At 37.1% G+C, this 21,796-nt stretch overlaps 1 protein-coding gene across 7 annotated transcripts in view; it reads left to right on the top strand.

Moving 5' to 3' along the window:
• Nucleotides 1-21,796, top strand: part of elmo1 (engulfment and cell motility 1 (ced-12 homolog, C. elegans)) — a 115,154-nt gene that overhangs the window by 30,575 nt on the left and 62,783 nt on the right. For 4 of the 7 annotated variants that reach the window (XM_066715748.1, XM_066715749.1, XM_066715750.1 and 1 more), the window contains exons 7-15: nucleotides 532-567; nucleotides 4,126-4,225; nucleotides 4,761-4,912; nucleotides 5,864-5,942; nucleotides 7,995-8,039; nucleotides 8,405-8,455; nucleotides 8,568-8,690; nucleotides 9,865-9,993; nucleotides 16,289-16,393. In XM_066715748.1, the coding sequence (XP_066571845.1) occupies nucleotides 532-567; nucleotides 4,126-4,225; nucleotides 4,761-4,912; nucleotides 5,864-5,942; nucleotides 7,995-8,039; nucleotides 8,405-8,455; nucleotides 8,568-8,690; nucleotides 9,865-9,993; nucleotides 16,289-16,393 (820 nt within the window). The remainder of the gene's footprint in view (nucleotides 1-531; nucleotides 568-4,125; nucleotides 4,226-4,760; nucleotides 4,913-5,863; nucleotides 5,943-7,994; nucleotides 8,040-8,404; nucleotides 8,456-8,567; nucleotides 8,691-9,864; nucleotides 9,994-16,288; nucleotides 16,394-21,796) is intronic. The other 3 variants (XM_066715752.1, XM_066715753.1, XM_066715754.1) reach the window with 3 other exon arrangements.

Genomic DNA, 21,796 nt, shown 5'->3' with positions numbered 1-21,796 from the left:
ATACTCTGCTTGCAAAGCTCTGTCACCGCAGGTGCCCGTCTATTTCACTCTCTCGCCATCATGTGTCTGAAGAATTAGTGAGACAGTTACCTCAACTTGCACTTTTTCCCATACAGGTGGTCATTGCAGTACTCCTGTGAATGTTGCCTCTGATCTTTTGTTTTTAACAGGAACTGTTAGTGAAAAACTGTTTACCACCTTCCTGTGAAAAAGATTCCAGAATTTCTATTTTATTTGTCACTTGCCAAAAAAAAAAAAAAACAATGAGGTCCCCATTTAGGGAATATTTCAGTATACTCTAGCCCCTGATATTTTATTTCCCAAGGCTAAGAAATAAGATAAATAATGTTTTTTGTTTTTGTTTTTCCATATGTTTGTGATAATTGGAGGGCTGACTTATTATCTGTTTGTTATAATTATGAATAATAATAATATCAGATCTGTATCCCTTTGCACCAGTTCCAAATTGCTGTAACATGAACCACCTTGGTTTGCTGTCTCCCTGACGTGAAAGTTTTTAAATTTTTGCAGACGATATCAGAAACTACAGAAGATAATGAAGCCCTGGTAAGAATTCAGCCGGATAATCACACTGCCTAATTCTGTGTTAATCTACTTACTGATTTGCATGATTGGTTCTGGTTCTAGTGCTTGAAAGTTGGAAAAACCCAAATCGCTGCAGTCTGTTAATCTTCCACTGTGTTCTTTTTTTCCTGTTATAACTTATTGGCATTCCTCCTTATTTTGCATGTGGTAATGGGCACAAAATCTTTTTACTTTTTATTGTTTTAATTATTTTGTCTTGTTCTATCTGATAAAACAATCTTCTGTGGTGCTGTACATATTTTTACTCTCCTTGAACAATGTGTTGTAAATCTGCTATAACTTCATTAGTCTAATAAATTATATAAAGCTTCCCTTAAAAATACTTCAAAAGATACATGGAATTTAATTAAGACATTGGGCTATAATGCTGGTATTTCCCATACTTATAAATGTATATTCCTGCTCAATACAGTGGTTTTAAGTGTAAATGGACCATTCACAAATTCCAATTAAAAATCATTGTTTTCAAGCCATTCTTAGATTTTCAAGTAGTACATTTTTGTTTAGTGAATGTGGGATATTTGTGCATCCACACTAAATAAGAACAGGCAAACTATCTGGAAACCTTGTTCCAAATGTATCCAGTCATTGTATGATAATCCCACGCTCCAAAACATCTGTGTAACCACACACTGCCAGTGTCCCAAATCTCACTTCTCACTGCACACTCCTTAGCCATGAAATATGACTTCCAAAAAGTAATTTGTCAGTTGCAAATTACAACCCCATTACATGAGGGCCACTGTTTCTATTTTCCTGGAGGCTTTTTCTCGTCTCTTCCCAGTGGAACTCAACTGTCATGTTTTTCAGCAACAGTCATTCTTCTGTGGTCTGGTGATGCATGACACAGCATGACATAATAATGAATTGCCCACTGCCATGTGCAAAAGCTTACTCACCACCAGCAGCCAATCAGCACTGAGACTAATTTACTGTATAAAAAAAAAAAAGAAAGAAAGAAAAGATGCTGTCTTTAACCTTTATTTGTGCTGCATTAATGTATTCTTGAAATGTGGACCTGTTTGTTTGTTTATTTGTTTATGGATTTATTAATTATTAATTGTTTTTACTGGAATGAAATGTCATTGTGAAAACTCTTTGCTTATAGGTTTGATAGCTAACACTTTATCTCCAGTATGCACAGCACTAAAACAATCATTAAAAAAATCTATTTAAAAATATTAGTACAAGTATATTATTTTATTCGTAAGCAAGAATAATTTTTAAATTAAATGTTTTCCAAATATATATTAAAAAATGTGCATAATACACTGAAATTATTCAGAACCTTTATTTGAAACCGTAGCCAGTATAGCATGGTAATCCATGCAGTTTAACACAAATTGTTCAAACTATAGTTACTGATGATACATACACTATCTTTCCTGCATTTTTTTATGCTGATTTGGCCTAGAAAAAGCTGTAAATGCTACATTTTAATTTGGGGGAGGTTGCATTGAATGACCAATGCTTATTAGGCTGAATGAAACACTGAATAACATGGTTTCACATGAAGCTTGTGAATACTTTTAATTAAGTGTTTATACAATATCTGTTTGTATGTTTAACCCTTTCATGTATGAATCATTTTAAAATCACAATTCCGTTGCATTTTAATTTAAAATAATTTGCATCTTCATTATGAAACTCAAATAAGACATCATCTAAGACAATCTTGTACTCCTGAGTTATGCCAAACACCAAAACAAGTTTAATGTCAGTAGGTGTACAGTGGTTAAACCCTGTGTACAGTTTAACTCTAGGTAAGGTAATCAGTGAAGGCAATCTGTTTACAAGGTAATAACTGTATTCTTTAAAAAGCTGTCAACGTGAAGATGTGATGCATGAACGGGTTAATGAGTGATAATTTTGTATGAAATGTTTTTGTTTCTGAAATATCAGTTTTTGCCTGTTTATTCACAATTCACTAATGCACAACATGTACTGCTTATCCACCCTTGTGGGATTGTTTATAACATATTGGCTTTCCTTCTAATTCCCTAACTGATCCGTATCTGAAGTCTTAACATTATATACATTAGAAACCCCACATTATTCGGATGAGAATGGCGGCAGGCTTCAGTGCATGGCCCTTCCCCAATTAAGGATGATGTTCTGTGCTATGCAGATTTCCACCTTAATAATCAGCTGTTATAAGTCTTATAAAAGCTGATTTTGCTGTATGACATGCATGCAGAAGAAACAACAAGATTGTCGAACATGAGAAATGAAGCATAGAGATGATATTAACTAATAAGAATTGAATGCATATTAATGGGACATTTTTGAACACTGGAACAAAGGGGTTTAATTTTCCACTGTTCAGATCAACCCAGAGTTACTGAAGATCTGGACAATAATATTAATTATATGAATACATTCGAAATGTAAAACAAATATAACTATCCGTGTTGTATATATGAATAGCTTGTCTGTCAAAAATAGTTCAAAATTATTCAAACAATTTTCTGTGGATCCTTCTTTGCCTTTGATAACATTGAGAGGGTGTTTCCTGTATCTCATGATGCACTTTAGAAACATTATCATGTATGATTTCTTATGTACAAACTGACACATATTTTATATTCTCAGAATTTGAATGTGTTGAAAAATACTGGTTATAAACCTGCATTATATTTGTTTACTTTATTAGGCAGCATTGTTATATCAACGGTATATGCAAAACGTCTGACAGGAGACTGAACTAAAGGAAAGAATTGTATTGACTGGGGAAAAATGTAATGCTTTAGTAGTGTGATGGAACTGAAATGCCAGCAGGTGGCAGTGTAGTCTTTGCTGTAGGAAACCGCTGCTATTCCCATGTTTGTCCGCGTGATGTCACTGTATATCTATGGTCAAGATTTGTATTCTCCAAAATCTTTAACCCAGATCTAAATAATAGTGGTTAATTTTATGCTATATGAAGATATCAGTTGTGTGCCTATTTAGAATGGTAAACACTGAGTTATGAAATGAAGGGTTACTTAACACAACTTTTAGACATTTGGTGAAGGCACAAAAGTTACCCCCCCCATAAGAATGCAGAAGCAGGAGGAAGCATTTTGTATATTGTTATTCGTGATGATTAAATTTACTTATCCCTTATATCACACTTAAACTGTAACATGAAGCAGGGTGTGTAATTTGGGAACATCACAACAAATGAAAGGGAAATGATTCCACATTGTCCCTCTTGTGAGTTTAACCCCAGGACTAACCCTGCTTAAATTCCTCTGAGTTGATGCACAGTTTTGTTTACTAATGAAAAGATAACCATGCATGGGAATGTTGGCCGGCTTAACCTGTGTGCAAGATCCCCTGAGTCGTGCTGGTTTGTGTTCAGAGTGAAGCCGTGGTCCGTCTCACCCTCTCCTGGACCCGCCTTCTCAGCTGTGCCTCTCAAAAGCAAACCTGGCTTCCTCTCTTGTCTTCCCACTGCATCCCCCCATGTGCTTGGCTGTGCCTCTCCATGTGTTAAACAGAGATGACGCTATTTGCTGTTGTTTTTATTTCTTCCAGCTTCGGCGATATGTTATCATTTACACTGACGGCTTTTGTTGAACTTATGGATCACGGCATTGTCTCCTGGGACACTTTTTCATTGGCCTTCATCAAAAAGGTATGTGGTTGGAGGACGGTTCTTGGAACAGTGGCTCTTATTTTTCACACGTTAATCATGGTGGGGAGAGCAGGGAGCAGAAAAAAAGGCGGCCTCTTCTAATGATTTACTGAATTCTTTCCCTGCATTGAACTAAATCCTCTGAAACGATGCCTAATCTTTAAAAGTAGTTGACAGTGTTTTGAAAGGTTTTATAAGCTAGGATTACAACATAAAAGATCTATCCTAAGCTTTCTGAAAGTGTGGCTTGAAGGGATTTCGATATATATATTTTAATCTATAAACTGGATTGAATGTATTAAATATTAATTTTGGTACAAGCTGACAATGGAAGTTCAAGACAAAAATATTTAAATTTATTTAAATATCGTGAAATGAATATAGGATGACTTGGCAGTGATCTTCACTTATGCATAAAGCTACTATAAAAAATGTATATAAATGGCACATGCTAAGCAGTCAAGTGTTATTTTATTTATGTAGCCTTTTAGTCATAGGTTATGACTAAGTTGTGCTTCTGTTATTTTCAATGCAGATTGCCAGCTACGTGAACAAGACTGCCATGGATGTCGCCGTGCTGCAGCGGTCCCTGGCCATCCTGGAGTCCATGGTGTTAAACAGTCACGATCTCTACCAGAAGGTGGCACAAGAGATTACAATTGGTCAGCTTATTCCACATCTGCAAGGGTGAGCAATGGTTTTCTTTACCCCCTTCCTCTGGGAGCAGTGAAATGATATTATATTACTGTGATAGCTCTTTAAACTTAAACAGAGCCTGTGAAGTTAAATCACACTGGCATATATTGCACGTATACTCAGTGACCTAGGTGTAGGTTTGTGTGGATTGTCATGTTATGCCCTTTATAATCATCTCCCATCTGAAAGGCGCTTATACACTTTGTCTGTTTGCATTATTTAGCTCCCCTCCAGAAGTAAATGGTAAATCTTTAGGTTCCCTATTGTAAGGATTATGCTACATGGAGAATATGAAGAGGTAGCAGCAGCTTTCCTTATTGAGGCAGACGAGCAGAACGCAGCATGTTTGTAGTAACTCTTAAAATGCGACATATATTTTCACTGGAGTTGGATTAGAAACTTACATTCCTTGATGTATACAAATACAAATACATAAATAAATAAATACTGATGAGGTAATGCTTCTAGTCATGTTTAATATTTAATTGCTGTAAAGGTCAGAAAAGTGTGTGTTCTGTTCTGTTCATGTGAGCGAAGGGGATAGTAAGATAGATAGGCTCATGTAATAGCAGGCTGCTGTTGCAAGAAATGAGGTCGCCCTCAGCAACTGTCTCCTAATATTAAAAACACATTTGAATTTGCTGTAGGGATTTCATCATGTCTGTAGATTTTAGACTTAAATTGATGCTATAGTATGGAAAGTTTTTTTTAAGATGTCAAAATCCAGATAGGTTGGCTTTCAGGTAGATTAATTGATCGATGGATGGAAGTAGCTGTTCCACTTAAGCTGATTTACCCATCTTTACTGCCGTGTTTGCTATGCAAATTACATTTTATAGGGAGAGGAAGGAACACTTATGTTTGGGCTTCAAAAGTTTTAGCAATACAATAACATGAAGGCTCGAAGATTGTGCTCAGCATGTCCTTGTTTCTTAATTGCAGAACTGATCAGGACATTCAGACGTATACTATTGCTGTAATTAATGCACTGTTCCTGAAAGCACCAGTGGAGAGGAGACAGGTACCTGCAATTTTATTTATTGCCATTGTTTGGTGCGTGGGATGTGCAGAAAAATGAATAATAAATCCATGATCAGACAACTCAATTACTGCTATCGTAGAAGTGTGTGTGAATGAAGGGTACGTGGTTTTAAAACCTTCATCAATCATTTAGAACATGTTCTGATTTTCATCCTTTTATGGCTCTTTTATTTTAAATAATGCAAACATGTCTTCAGAGAAAACACTGGGAATTAATGCCGGAATTTAACGTCTGTTTTGTGACCAGTTGTTTTGTTGCAACTAATTATTCAAAACTCAGTTGGTTGGAGCTGAGCTGCAAAGTTAACCTTGAATTACATTTTTGCTTTTACTTTTAGGTTATTTTAATTTGGGTCAGGCAAGGGTTTATACTGTTGTAACGTTTCTGTTCCTTTGAAGAAAGTATTTTGGAATATCTACTTTTTTTTTTTTCTCATTACAATTGCTTATTTTAATTGAAATCTTAAAGAATCTGCGTTGTCTTTTAAGTGATAACATTTTCCATTCAGTTTGTCCTTCAGAGAGTCATTTCAGTATGTTCTTATCGATTGGATCTGTCTGTCAAACCCAAAAATAGTTTTAGGCCTCATTGCTCTTCTACTTATTGGACTTCTTTTGATTTTAGATTTTTATTTTTATTTCTTGTTTAAGTTTTAGTTCAAAAATAATAAGTCACTGTCCTAAAGTAAGGACCATTGCAGCACATCTGCACATTGTTCCCTCAGGTTATATGTGCTACACACACCAGGCAGGCATTGTGCTGTCCTGCAGAACAACAGTATTGTCGTGTGCTGCCGTATTTCATTTCCATTCTGTTATTTGTGAATGACTGTGAGTGACGGCAGATATGTGGAGAATGTGTGACTAAGGAATGTACTACATACTGGATCTTCTTCAGCAAGGCGCTTTCATGGCTTTCTGGGAAAAAATACTTCTGTCTCTCACCAGATTTCTATGGTCTGGTTTTCAACTACATAATTTACTGCCTTGCCTTCCAATGACTTCTCTGTCAGCATACAAAAGCCTCACAAAGAGCAAAGCACTTGCTTCCAGACTGTGGAGTCATAAGTTTCCCTGATGAAGCTGCCAGTTTCCTGACTTTACTGATGAGGGCTATAAAGCAGTTCAACCAAGCGGCAATTTTTTTTTCTCTTTTTTTCTTTTTCTTTTCATGACAGATGGATCATTCAGTATATTCAAATTAATTCTAAAGATATCCTGTCCATTGCCTTCAACCTGTGACAAAATAATGATAAAATAGCTTCTCAAGTATATACACAAACTGGCATATTTGACTGCGTGGGCTTCTAGGTTCAGCTATTAGGCAAAATAAAAATATTGTGTGGTGTACTGCTTGTCACATTTCATTCTTTAAGAGAAGGCAAACCGATTTATACCATTGTATATTTAACCACATCTGAATCGGAACAATATTGTAAAAGGGATCTATTGATATTAAATAGTTTGGAAGGTTTGGATATATTGAGACATGTTTAGGTACCTATCACAGACAATAAATACGCAGATACAGGAATGTGATCATTGACCTTGCATTACATATACTGTTGATTTAATGATTTATGTATACATCATTAACAATTTATCATAAATCTGGTCTTTTTTTTAACACACGCAAAACCTGAGCTGTGTGTTTTATATTTATAAAACTTGCTGCTACTGCTTCTCTAATCAGGAGTACTGTGTGACTGGGAAGAACCATGGGAATGGGCATAATTCTTGACTCTCCTGTTAATTGGGCATCATTTATTTCACACATTCACTGAAGTTCTCACCAATTCACTTCCATTTTAAATGATTTCACAGTAACATGGGTGGGTTGTTCACATTACTATTGTCAGTCATTGCCCACAACCTTGATCTACACATCTCTTCCTTCTCTCTTTGCATTCTTCATTCTTGTGGTTTCGCTCGCATAGATACCTCTTGGTGGTGCAAGTTGGGGGGGGGTTAATTTCTAACCAACCTCTTTGCTGCTTTTCTCTTCCTCTCTTTCCCGCTCTCTATGCCTTAGCTTGATGTGGAGGACAATGTGAACATCCTTGATTGTCCTCTGACAGTAAGTGTGCACTGAAAGCTGCCTGAGTGAGTCCTGATCATAGCGTGTCTTAGAGCTGCAGAAAGCCATGAAACCTGGGAAAATGCTACATAATCTCAATACTACAAAAATACCATATATTTTCAGTTAATTACATCAGGAAATTCTGTTCAGTTTGAACTTTAAACAGAACATTTTACCCATTTGGTTTCTCTATTATCCACCTTTTGTTTTCTCTGCTATTTTCAGTCCTTTGTTCTATATATTTTTTGTATTTGGTGTATGAAATGTTTGCAAGTCTTTTTTTTTTTTTTACAGGTCCAAACTGTTCAAGAGTTGTTTTGCACTAACATCCTTACTGATAGCAGGTTCTCCTTTCTTTGTAGGAAATGTCACACATCTTGGCACAGAAGCAGCTGCGCTCCATTATTTTAAGTGTGAGTGGAAGTTTTACTTATTATAATAATAATAATTGGAATGCATATAATTTCTCTGCAGAGATTTTCTGTTCTCCCTCAGCTGTTGTAATGCCCATCTTTTATCCCGCAGAATGTTATACGCAGCAACAAGCCCATTAATGCCGAAATGGCCCATCAGCTCTATGTCCTTCAAGTGCTCACCTTCAACCTCCTGGAAGACCGGATGATGACGAAGATGGATCCCCAAGACCAGGTACGCCTGCAAAAGCATGCACTCTTTTGTTTTGAATCAGTCCCTGAAAGGAGGCGAAAGAACAGGAAGACTAAGGGCCAGACCAATTCAAAACATTGACCTTCCCTGTGAATCGCAAAGTACAGATCTACCCAATTGTGGTTTAAATGGAGTTTAAAAGTAAAGGTTTGGAGGAAGACAACCACCAATCATGCTTCACTCTGCTCCAAGCTCAACCAATGATGTGTATATATACACACACATGTTCCTTTTCTGCTGCATTTAATCATAACCATGACTACAGGATAGTACAAGTATAAAACACTGGAAATGAAATCCTTAAACAACGTTCAGAGGAGGAATATTAGTTTTATTAATAATGTTTATTAGGTTTTCATCTCAAATGTTATTCCGTGTCTGCATTGGGCTGTTTACAAGTTTTCCCTGAGTTTTACATGTATTGCTGTTCACTGCATGTTTTAATTAAACATTTTCACCCTCAATTGAATAAATAACATGAAACAACATGAATCGCGTATAAATCATATATTCCTGCTCATCAAAATTTGGATGGCAATGTTAGCCACAGTAATGTGTATGAGATTTTAAACCAACAAACCTTATTTATGACTGTACAGAATCTCAAGTGATTCTCAATCTTGAAGCTGACTCAATCATCTCGGTCATTTATTACATTATTTTTTTTATCATATTGTCTTTTGGGGGATAATAATTCAGCTCTGGATGAAAAGCTATCGAAGAGGTAAATCCTTCAGCTCAGTTGTAACTAAGAGATGTTCTTTATGAATAGTCTAATATGTGCACTGGAGAAATTGGGAAGTATGTGGCAGCTGTTTTTTTTTTTTTTTTTTTTACCGGTTTATTAAAAAAAAAAAAAAGTTTGTACCCAATGTCTCAGGCCTCAAACAGTCAACACAAGGAACATTTACAATAAAGCTGAAGAACATATGTTTCTGAATCTTTTGGAAGAACTTAATTTGCTAATGATTTTTTCAAAATGTGGCATTCGGTGCATAGCATCTTGCCTCCTATTGAAACATGAATGAGTCAACCAGTTATGCAATGGGAGTTTTACTTCTAGTACTGTTCTCCCTTTTCCAGTCTGCAAATTGATACGGCAAGAGATTGTGACAAGGTTTATCCTTTTAACAGAATATTTTACCTTTCATTTCAGGCCCAAAGGGACATTATATTTGAACTTCGCAGGATTGCATTTGATGTCGAGTGTGAACCTAATAACAGTGGTAGCATAGAGAAACGCAAATCTATGTACACCAGGGACTACAAAAAGCTGGGATTCATTGTGAGTATCCATGTCATTTTGTGTTTTGTTTTTGAAGTTGGTCCTCTTATGTTACAATGTATGTGCATCTGAGACGGTTCTCCTATTGTACAATACATGTTTTGGTAGTGTGAGTATAGATCTTGTTAAATATTTTGGAGAAAGCATACAAGCTGTGCACTTAAAATTATTGTTAGAAGTTATACTTTGAAATACATGACCACTAAACCTTGATCAGAAATGATAATGTTCATACAGATGTATGTGGCAAAGGTAAAGACTGAGAATGAGTTATGTGATGCATTTTCTTACAGTGTTAGTTACATTTGGCTAGCAGCTATAGAAATGCACAGTGTTTCTTATGGGGGCGGGAGTTATTGCTGCAAATTCAAATGTTTTAAAATAGGATTTTTACTTTATATATACAGTTCTTCACCTGCCTGTCATTAGTGTGACTGTGATTGGCAGCTCTTTTTATATTTGAATTCTCCATAAGTACTGTGCAAGAGACTTTAGCAACCTGAAATAAAGTATATTCTGTATTATTTCACAAATAGTTGTGCCTTCCAATCTCCCCACCTCCCCGGTGATGTCCTACCATGTTTGAAATTTTGGGTTCTCCCGTCGGTTGACTAGAGGGCACTGTAACACTACTTTAGTTTTTAAACTCTGGGGAAAAAACAAGCGGAGCCGTTAAGAATTTTGAACACCGCACAGACTCCTATCATGGCTGAAGTGTCAGGAAAACCATTAGAGAAAGAAGCTTGGAGTAAATTAGGAAGAGAAGAGAAGTTCTGGTTGGTTACACAGTGTATGATGGCCCCTGACATTTTCTTGTTTACCAAGACTGTCCTGCTGGGAGAAGCAACATTTGTTATTGTCACACTGATTGACTGTCTAGCATTCGTCATCGCTTGCTGCAAAATGCATGACCTACTTTCAGGACTTTCATTTCTCTTTTTTTTTTTTTTTACAGTGGTTATTTATATACAGTAATTTAGGGTCCCGTTCTCCGCTTATAGCACAGTGTATTTGGAGGTGCAACTCGATGAGAAAATAAACCGTGGCTAATAAGAAATTTGAAAAATCACGTTTTCATTCATTTAATTACTTATTTTAAACCTATATTATGTGCCGACTAATAAGTCAGCGATGTGTGACAATGTTTTTGACAGTCTGCCCGAGAACAAACGTGCAAAGTAATTTCCAGATATTGCTTCCATTTCACATCTGTTCCATTAGAAAAATTGGCTTTGACTCATAGAAAATAATATTATGGAGAAGGCCTGAGCTTTTGGATATTCTATTAAAAGCCTACTTCTGTTTTATACTGATGCATTACTCATCGCACGACGTCTTGCCGTCCACTGCTGGGCCATGCTGGCATTGATTTATGATATTATTGGAGAGATAAGTGGCAGCTAACTGGTTGCTGCATTTCATTAATGAAAAACCGACCCGACTGCCTCCGAGCTCCGCTGCATCTAGGAATTTAATAGTTATCATTATTACCATTCATCTAATCTTGTTCACATACCGGTCATTTGGGAGTTCCCTGCTTCATACTAATGTACCACTAGTCATACAGTAGCATTATGTATCAGCCAAGAGCACTACACGGCTCTGAAACAGCCAGAAAACTGTTCTGTTTTGGGTTCATCTACTTTTTGTTTTTTTTGCTGCAAAGGTTTGGGAACAGCAAGTGATCTAATGAAGGAAATGAGCTGGGGATTGTATTACTCATTTTCTCTCAATTGAATATACACCCCCAGTCCATCTATAAATCATTACACTACAATGTTACATAATAAAGTGTGTAACTAGATTAAAAAACTTTAATCACTGAAGACTTAAAAGTTCTTGCCATGTAATGTCTTCATGCTGCTATGGGAGAGCAGTGAAGACAGTATTGAGGAGCATCAGTTACAGATTTTGCCCCTAGGTTTCTACAGTAAATCTCTGAGGGAACATTTGCAAAGATGTAGAATAATTTTCCTCTGTAATAGGCATCAGCAGAAAAAATGTAGGCCCATCTCCCTCTATTAGTAATTTCTGCATTCTCATCAAAATCTGTTTAGTGATTTCCCTTTATATAGTATTACATTAAAAAGTTTTAAAAATTCAAAGTTACCATCGAGAAATGACCTCATTTTTGGTGATGTTCGCTGTTTAAGGATGAATCTCTGGCCTTAATTTTCATGGATTATGTGAATGTATTAAAACATTTAAATCTGTGAATCATTTCGATATCAAAGTTTAAATATAAACTGAGATGCAGAACAATAATTTCTAGTAGTCATATCCAGAGCACTCTAGGGAGCAGTGACATACCAACTAAAAGAAAATATGGCTGGCCTAACTGCTCTCTCATTGCAGGGGGTTCCCATACCAACACCCCAGGTGCAATTCTTGAATGCTTTGGCAGTCTTTCTCGGGACATCCAGTCTTCCAAACTTCAAAATCAAATACAAAATAAAAAACGCAAACATCCAAAGTGTGTAGCTTTACATCTCTGCAAGTGTAGTTTAAGCATAAAATATTTATCTCCTTTGGTTAACAGAGAAAATCCTCCAGTCAGCTCTTATCCCTGAATGTAGACCAATAGGGTTTATGCCATAGGTCGTAGTATCATGTACCTCTTGTTGGAAGGATTATTTTCCTCTGCGTTTAGGTGCTGCACAGGATTATTCAGTGCTTCTGAACTATAACCAATGAAGTTGAATGTTTCATACAGTTTATTTTTTTCCTCTAACTAGTCCTGCAGCAGGATTTTTTTTTTTATTATAGGTTTAATTTGGTTTTAAGATGTATAGTAACTGAGTTTTGCTACCTTCCTTTCCGGGTAGAAAAATCCCAATTCCACTGCTTTTAGGCACTTTGTGTAATCGCGAGGAACAGACTTGACAGGCTGAAGTCAGAAAAGCCAGTAGCATTACCAGCAGGCAATGTTTGGGAGGTAGCACGGGGGCGTATTCCAAAGGGGAGATGCTGTACGGCAAAATTTAAATCAATTTGTCCTTTCATGAGCTGTCATGGTTATTTTCTGTGGAAATGATGTCAAAATAAAATGCCATTCTCTATCAAGATAAATGCATCCTTAAGATGTGTGCGCATGCAGGCAGCGTGCCTTCCGGTTCGTGTCATTGGGAAAGGATAGACTGAATTTCAAGAATCCTTCTCAGCGGCCTGCTCGCTAAGTCCTGCAGACTGCTGGTAGTCAAGTATCAATGATGCAGCCATGAAATTCTAAGTCATATTTAATGATCCCTCATTTTTTTTTTTAATCATTGTTAAAGCCTTATGTAGATTTAGCAAGACGCCATTCCGAGCGCATCTGCGAGTGGAGATATGTTCTTCAGACCTCCTGCCGATATCATTAATCAGTCATTATGTGTCCTGTTTAATTTGTTGCTGCAGTCCAAATGTCGGTCTAAGAAGGACTTGCTCAACATCAAAAGCCTCGCTACACAATCCAGCTTGAGTCTTAATATAAAAAGACAGCATGGACAGTAACTGCCTAGTGACAGGCCTGCTTTTTGTTGTGTATGTGTTTCTTTGATTATTTTTGTTTTGGGTGGGGGGTGGTTGTATCTGGGCAATTGGAGGTCAGTTTAGGTTGCTGCATTTCTTGAGGACTCTTATGTAACACACACTACATCAGAATTGAACACATTAAAAACCAATGACTTGCTTAAATTTAACATTTCAGGGTTATGTGTTGCTTATATTTGAATTCTTATTTTCCGGTGAAAGAAGGTGCTCTTGCATTTAGACCTAACATTTCATAAGCTGTCTAGAGAAGGTAATTTGAATCTAAGAGCATTTTCTTTAACCAAGATTATATTGCATATGACTGAACACTATAAATATAAATATGACTTGAAATTGTATTGCCCAAATACAGTTTGAGGAATGTGTAATTGAAGGTGGCCACTATGGGCGGTCGCCATGTAAATTATTTTAAGAATATGAAATTGCATGGTCGCAAACAAAATGCTTTTACAACACAGTTTTGTTCCTGCAGCATTTTTCTCATTAATTAATTTTATGTTTCCCCTTAGGAGCAATTCACAGTTGATGCAAATAGAGAGAACACTAGATAAATAAATCAATAAAGCAGTTAATTTAAGTTAACTTAAGTGAACCACACTACAAGGGAAGTGAATGGCACATCAGTTTTGACTGTACACAGTTTTTACAAACAGTCATTAATGGACAGTGTACACCATTTCTAACTATTATACAATAAATGCATTAACCTTCCTAATTGATAAGGATATATGACGGATGCACAGCAATAGCTTACTTATTGGCATCCTGATTCAATTTTGTTTGGCTATAATAATGGTAATTAAACTGATACAGAACTGAAATGTGCTGCTTTCTGCTGTCCTAAGACAAGGCTGATACGGCATGCTCTTGCTATGCTTAGTCGTAGTTTATATTGGAAAATTAGTTACTTTAGTGAGCTTAATTCATGTTTGTACAGTATGTAAACTTTGCAGGTTTACTACTCTTTCGGTTATGTTTAGGTGGTGGAAAACAAAGATGGAAGTTCTCTATATTGATCCAGTATTTATTTTGCCTTTAAGTTGCTACATTACTTGAATTTGCCTGGATGTTCTGTCAAATAGGTGCATTTTCTGTGTTTGGGTATAAGGCAAACAATGTGGAGAAATTTGTATTTTTGTATGCAATGTGTACAAATTACTCCTATCAACAAACAGTACAGGGCAGATATACACCGATCAGCCATAACATTATGACCACCTGCCTAATATTGTGTAGGTCCCCATTTTGCCGCCAAAACAGCCCTGACCCGTCGAGGCATGGACTCCACTAGACCTCTGAAGGTGTGCTGTGGTATCTGGCACCAAGACGTTAGCAGCAGATCCTTTAAGTCCTGTAAGTTGTGAGGTGGGGCCTCCATGGATCGGACTTGTTTGTCCAGCACATCCCACAGATGCTCGAGTGGATTGAGATCTGGGGAATTTCGAGGCCAAGTCAGCACCTTGAACTCGTGATTCATCAGACCAGGCCACCTTCTTCCATTGCTCCGTGGTTCAGTTCTGATGCTCACGTGCCCATTGTTGGCGCTTTCGGCAGTGGACAGGGGTCAGCATGGTCACCCTGACTGGTCTGCAGCTACGCAGCCCCATACGCAACAAACTGCGACGCACTGTGTGTTCTGACACCTTTATCAGAACCAGCATTCACTTTTTCAGCAATTTGAGCTACAGTAGCTCGTCTGTTGGATCAGACTACATGGACCAGCCTTCGCTCCCCACGTGCATCAGTGAGCCTTGGCCGCCCATGACCCTGTCGCCGGTTCACCGCTTTTCCTTCCTTGGACCACTTTTGATAGGTACTGACCACTGCAGACCGGGAACACCCCACAAGAGCTGCAGTTTTGGAGATGCTCTGACCCAGTCGTCTAGCCATCACAATTTGGCCCTTGTCAAAGTCGCTCAGATCCTTACGCTGCCCATTTTTCCTGCTTCTAACACATCAACTTTGAGGACAAAATGTTCACTTGCTGCCTAACATATCCCACCCACTGTCAGTGGTCATAATGTTATGGCTGATCAGTGTATATCGAATGGCATAGACATAGAGGATCTGAAAATGTATAGTTTGTTTTTATTTATAAACACGATTATCATTTTATTTGACACATTCTGTCTTCGTTAAAGATAAAACCATGTATTCTATAAAAGGGTGAGCATGCAGTCTGAGTCTTCGGAGGCGATGTTTCCTTAAGATAAGACTCTGTTTATCATACTCCTTCTATATCAAGATAATTACGACAACTGCTGTAGTACACTGTATGGTGACTGACAACACATTTGTATGGTGCAATGTGTATTTCTTTCTTCCTTTCTTATGAGATGTTTCTTTATTCAATTTGAGTGAGTACAGTCGAGATTAAATCATTTTTTTTCTTGCAGTTTGATCTTGTTGATTTACAATTCCCTTTTTTCTTGCATCCTATTGGTGAGATACTTTATGCATCTTGCATTCAATGTTTCTTGAAAACTTTAAACATCCCAAACCCTCTAAAGCTTGTTTTGTGCTGAACTGTGTCAGCACCACTCTGTTATTCCCTTGTTGCTGTGTTTTATAATGCATTAAAAATGAACGAAAGAAGGACAGATGGGGGAACGAAACATGCTTTTACAATCAGATTAAGAGATGGAACTGCTTGTGAATGCTTTTTGGGGTCGGTGGGGGTGGCTGGGGACACCACAGTATTTTTTGCAATTTATGTATTTAATATGAACTATTTTGAGTTTTGCCCTTTTTTTTTTTCTTCCAGAATCATGTAAATCCAGCTGTGGACTTCACACAGATCCCTCCAGGAATGCTGGCTCTGGATAACATGTTGTACTTTGCCAAACACCATCAGGATGCCTACATTCGGGTAAGATCCCTCAGAATCAAAAACCAGGCAGGGACATCCGTTTGCTCCTCATTTCCAGCATGTTGGCTCTAGGTAAAGCGTTGTAGGAGTTTTCAAACTCTCTGAGACGATAAACACAGATCCTATATGTATACCATAGATGGGAAAGATTCTGTTGCACTTATCTGCGAGAGACCCTCGTGACGAAATGTTTTAAAATATGCCATGCCTTAAATCTCCCTCGATTTGAATGCGCGTAATCTTAACCACACGAACGTGAGAAACACTTAGGAGATATGGTCTTAGTGCTGGAAGCATTCATTGCAGTGAATATTTTCAGAAGGGTTTTGAAGGCATATGGTGTACTTTTACACAGCAGTTTTTACCAGTACTCAGTGAAGCGATGCTGTAATAGAGAGAGATATGGACTTTTTTGTGGAGCTAAATTTAATTCTAATTTTAACATTTAATCTGAATCATAAATGTGCCTGCTCAGCGTTAGAAGGTTATTGTAAGTGGTTAACTGTACCCTGTTTCATTGCACTATGACATCCTCTTTGAGGAGCTCAAACCAAAGAAAGCTGAAATATGCCTTCATGGCCTCGGTTTCTGTGCAACTTCTGCCTGTGGGTGTTTCAAGCTGTTTTCATTATATTACAATACAAAAGCAGAAGGCATTCAATGTGCTTTAATGGAATTTTCAATCAGACTTTCTTATAAAGAAAAGAGGGGGGGAAAAGGTCAGGCATATTTTCTCATTAAAATTTAAAGAAGACCACAACTTCAAATATGTCTGTAACTGTCTGCAGTTGACTTTAATTTGTATGCCTCTCTGTTAGTTGTGAAGATGCGTTACCTTCTTGCTTGTACCATTATCGAAGTATGCTGATGACTTCACATAAGATTGGCCGCACATTCTGTTCTACAATGATTTCACAGGCGGAAATATTAGCACTTAATATTCTCCATTTTGTTTAGCGATTTCAATCTGTGTCATCATGATTAAAGTAGAATTTTAAGTTTCAAGACTTTAGTAACTCTGACTTTGCGAATCCACGTTCAGACGACTGCTGCCGTGATGTTGGACGGTGACACTCTTTTTTCATCACACCGTTTGAATTTCTAATATGTTCCCTTGGAGATGTCTTGTGGTTTCATTCTCTGATGGCCCTTACTCCAAGTAATAGTTATTTATTGGACTCTGGAGTACTACAGAATCCAGGAGGAAGGATTTCAGACTGACGTTTTAATCAAACATTGTAGTAGTTTGAAAGTATTTTTTGGATTCCAAACAGTCTTTTGTGCATCAAACTTAATGATGTGGTGTGTCACCGAATCTCAATAACATGTTGGACGGCTGGAGATATGCAAGAAATGTTTGCTGTTGCTTCTCACTGACAATAAAAAACGCTGACAACTGAGATACTGCTGATAAATCTACCTCCCACCCCCCCCTCACACACACACATACATACAAGTTGATGATAATTATCAGCAATTTAAATACGGTGCCTAGTTGACATAGACATGTTTCAATTGTTGTGATAACTGGAATAATCTTGAAAAGAATTTGACCCCAAGAAACACAAGGACTAGTAACTGTCACAAACATGATGTGTTAATTGTGGATCTTTGTTTCTGTTTTACTTCTGTCCCAGAAAAATGGGTCCTCTCTGCCCTGGTGTGGTGTTAGCCACTTTGGGTTTCATAGGATGTGACCTGAGCAGTGTCTTTGCTCACTAAACCAGGATGCATGGCAGCAGTTTTTTGTGTGACTAAGCATCCAACTTTTTAGGGGAGATGTCAAAGAGACCCCTCTTGGCCAGACTGACCCTTCTTAGTCTGTTTTTTCCCCTTTAAGAATACATATAGCACATCGTAGGGGGAAAAATAAGATGTAGTCTGGTTTCACAGGAACAAAACATTAACATTAACATTAACATTAATCAAAATCAGGGTGATGGTGCTGTTTGATTAATACCATTAACCCAGTATTTATCTAAATGCAAATTATGCTCTGGATAATGTGCTGTGTGACAGCTAGTTGGCGACCTTGTGTAGATTGAGATTTAAAGTAAGATTACTGTGTTCTAATTGGCAGGTTGGGTTTGATTTATGTACTAACCAGGTCTGGGTCTGGCTGTAGTCCAGCTTCTCTTTGTTCTCTACAACCCTGTTTGGAGTTTCGTAGGTGAATTTACCTAGATTCATGCAACATTTAAATCTTCAAATTTTCCTGGTACGTCTTTCAGAATAGCGATTGTCTTCTGTATTTCTAATTTGAATCCATGTGCCCTTCTTGTGCAGTATTTCATGCACGGTATTGTCTGGGAGACAGGTTTTGCTCCGGTGGTAATGAATTGTAGCAGGGCTCATGTGTTGTGTAGAGGCTTGTTGTCGTGAAGTATAACATAGCTGCTCGTGCATATCGTTATAATTTACACAAGCCTGCTGCTGGTGTTGATGGAGTCTTTTGATGATGGTCTATCCACTGAGATGATAATTCAGCATGTCACAAAGCTGGATGTATAGCCGAGTAGGTGAAGGAGAATAGCTTTCATGGTCTGCTCGGAGTCCTGACCTCAATCCCATAAAAATCCTCTGGGATTTTGCTTTGAAAGAAACCACAAAAACAATTTCTCTCACTGCAATTGAAAACTGTAGTATTCTCTTGGCAGTAGTTGTATAAACTGAAGATTCAGTAGTTTAAGACATACAATAATTTTACACTTATTTTCAGTAATTGTGCAAAATTCTGCACTAAAATTTAAGTTTAATATTAAAAATTGTTACATTTTGGTCCAAGTTGAAACTTTTGAAATTACCTCTGTTGAAGCAAAGATTTATTTTCTGGATTTATCTAATTGGGTGTAGATCTGAATTGGCATAGTTTTACATTTTGGTGTTTTGATAGGGTTGGGGTTCAGGCTGTAGTTAGGGCTTAAAGTGGTGTTGGTCATCTATTGATGCAGGACCACAGTGTTTAGAGTCAAGTCTGTTTATTTGGCAGTGCAGTATCACAGTGTAGAATAAAGATTTTGAATATGTATAGATGTTAGGATAATGGTTTTATCTGTATGTAGAAATTGTTATACAAACAGTGTTGCTACACAAATTAGCTTCTGAGTTGCAGATTTGCTATACTAATGAAAAAAGATATTCCCATTCCTTCAGCTGTCAAGGCAGTTGGTTTTACTCCCATTTAAATACATTTAAATACAAACTTTCCTGGATATAACCTTCTACAAGCCATGTTGGCATTATTCCATTGAAGTTAAATGCTTTAAAGCTTTTACATTTGAACTGAACCTCAAGGTGAAAGTGGTTTCAGACTTGAGAAGCATTAAGCAGAAGATAATGGTTAAAAAAATGCCAGACATAATGGAGAATAATTGTCCTGACATTCAGTCAGGTTTTCTTTCAGCAAAGACTCAGATGTAGAAACTAACATTGCGATTTCAGAGCAGCCGCTTAGTCAATTTTGTATCTAATCCGTTCAGCCCATTATATCTGGATTATATTTCCAAATGCTTTTCTTAATTTGGAAGATCTGGTATAAAATAGGTTGCATTCTGGGTTGATCTAGATCCTGACTTGCCTACATTTAAAAGTGGGAAAAGCATACATTTTTAAGGGAAATCTATCCGTTGTTTAGTGCATTTAAATCCTCTCGTATCAAACGTTTTTTCAACTTGTTCTTTGATATTTGATAATGGCCTAGGATTGCATTCATATATCAATTGCCAGTAGCGGAGATGGGGACATTGTTTCTGGGTGCTTCTTAAGACTTTGATACAGAAGGACTGCTTAACGTAGGAGCAGGGCTTTCACTTACAGCTACTGGTTACACTGAGAGCACATTAATTGTATTGAAGATCTGAATAGGTAATTAAAATGAATAAAAGATTGCATTTAACTGACAGGTGAGGTCCTACAGGGTGAAGGTTGTCAATCTGTATAAGTATGAGGAGTTACATGTGTGACATGATTTTCCTGCTAAGTGCCCTCATTAGACCTTAAAGTGCACATCAGAATTCGTATTACTGGGTTTAAGTATGTGCTAATAGACTACCTTTTAATAGCTACATAGTGTGTAATGCCATTCAGATTGATACATCTGACAGATCTGCTCCATATGTACTTTGCATTAAAACTACATTTGAATTATGCTGTGATTAAGGTTGGTGTCTCTTTACTATACTGTGGTAGTGGCTTCTGAAAAAATTGTTAGTCTAATTATCCATCTTATTTTATTCCCAACACCCTTTTAATAATTAAAAAAAAAGAAAAAAAGAAAAGAAAAACTACTTTTAAATTGTAAAGGATACACTATCCTCAAATGTCTCGACCTTTCACATTTTTACTGTTGTAGCTTTTAAATTCTAAATTCTTAATTTACGGACACCATTTTTGTAATTTGACAGTTTTATTTCACAGATCTGATAACTTCCCCCAGAAATGTGTTTTGTAACGGGGTGACGGCATGCTCAGATGACTCAGTCGTCCCACACTTAAGTCTAACTGCTCTGTGCTTAATGCAGTCATAAGACAGTGGTGATTGTAGGTGGATTGGGTGTCCTACTAAGAGATGGTTAACAGTGCTGCACTTTGGCAATTTTATTTTATGCTTAGCTTCACTATTACTGAGCAAATCTTAGACGTGGAGCTTTGAGTTACAGCAGACAGACTGGTGTGTGTTTCAGGCTCCTTCACACTTGAGCCCAAGGCAAGATCGCTGCCTTGTTTTCCAGTGAAACGAGAGATGTAAGATTTACCTTTTGATAACTGGAAAAGTCTCTTTTGAAACCATGCAGTTTTTTTCTCTCTTTTTAATCTGAAAGCAAGCTATTAATCTCTTTTATGGTTATCAGTCATTGATGCACTTTGTACTGTTGTGAGAGGGAAGCCTCGATCCTGTCACTGGCTTCAGGTGCTCCTTAATTCAGTACATGCATCAGGTTGGAACATTTAAGAGGCTTGAAATGTTTTCCAAATGCAAATCTTATACATCTACACATGGTTACATATAATATCTGCTAAATCTTTCTATATATATAAATTATGGTAATGCCTATCACATCCTTATTTTAGATGTTTTGCACATCATTGCTTGATACAGGCATACCTTCTCTCTTAACATCTGCATGTTATGTCTTGAATTACTAAATTGATCCTGAGATTATCCATTGTTGTTCTAGTTTGCCACATGCCAAACTGGTTATCATGCAACATGACAGTGTACAGTGAGGGGAAAAAAGTATTTGATCCCCTGCTGATTTTGTACGTTTGCCCACTGACAAAGAAATGATCAGTCTATAATTTTAATGGTAGGTGTATTTTAACAGTGAGAGACAGAATAACAACAAAGAAATCCAGAAAAACACATTTCAAAAAAGTTATACATTGATTTGCATGTTAATGAGG

Source organism: Amia ocellicauda, chromosome 10 (genome assembly GCF_036373705.1).
Source record: "Amia ocellicauda isolate fAmiCal2 chromosome 10, fAmiCal2.hap1, whole genome shotgun sequence".
NCBI lineage: Eukaryota > Metazoa > Chordata > Actinopteri > Amiiformes > Amiidae > Amia > Amia ocellicauda.
This window is presented reverse-complemented; position numbering and strand designations above follow the sequence as displayed.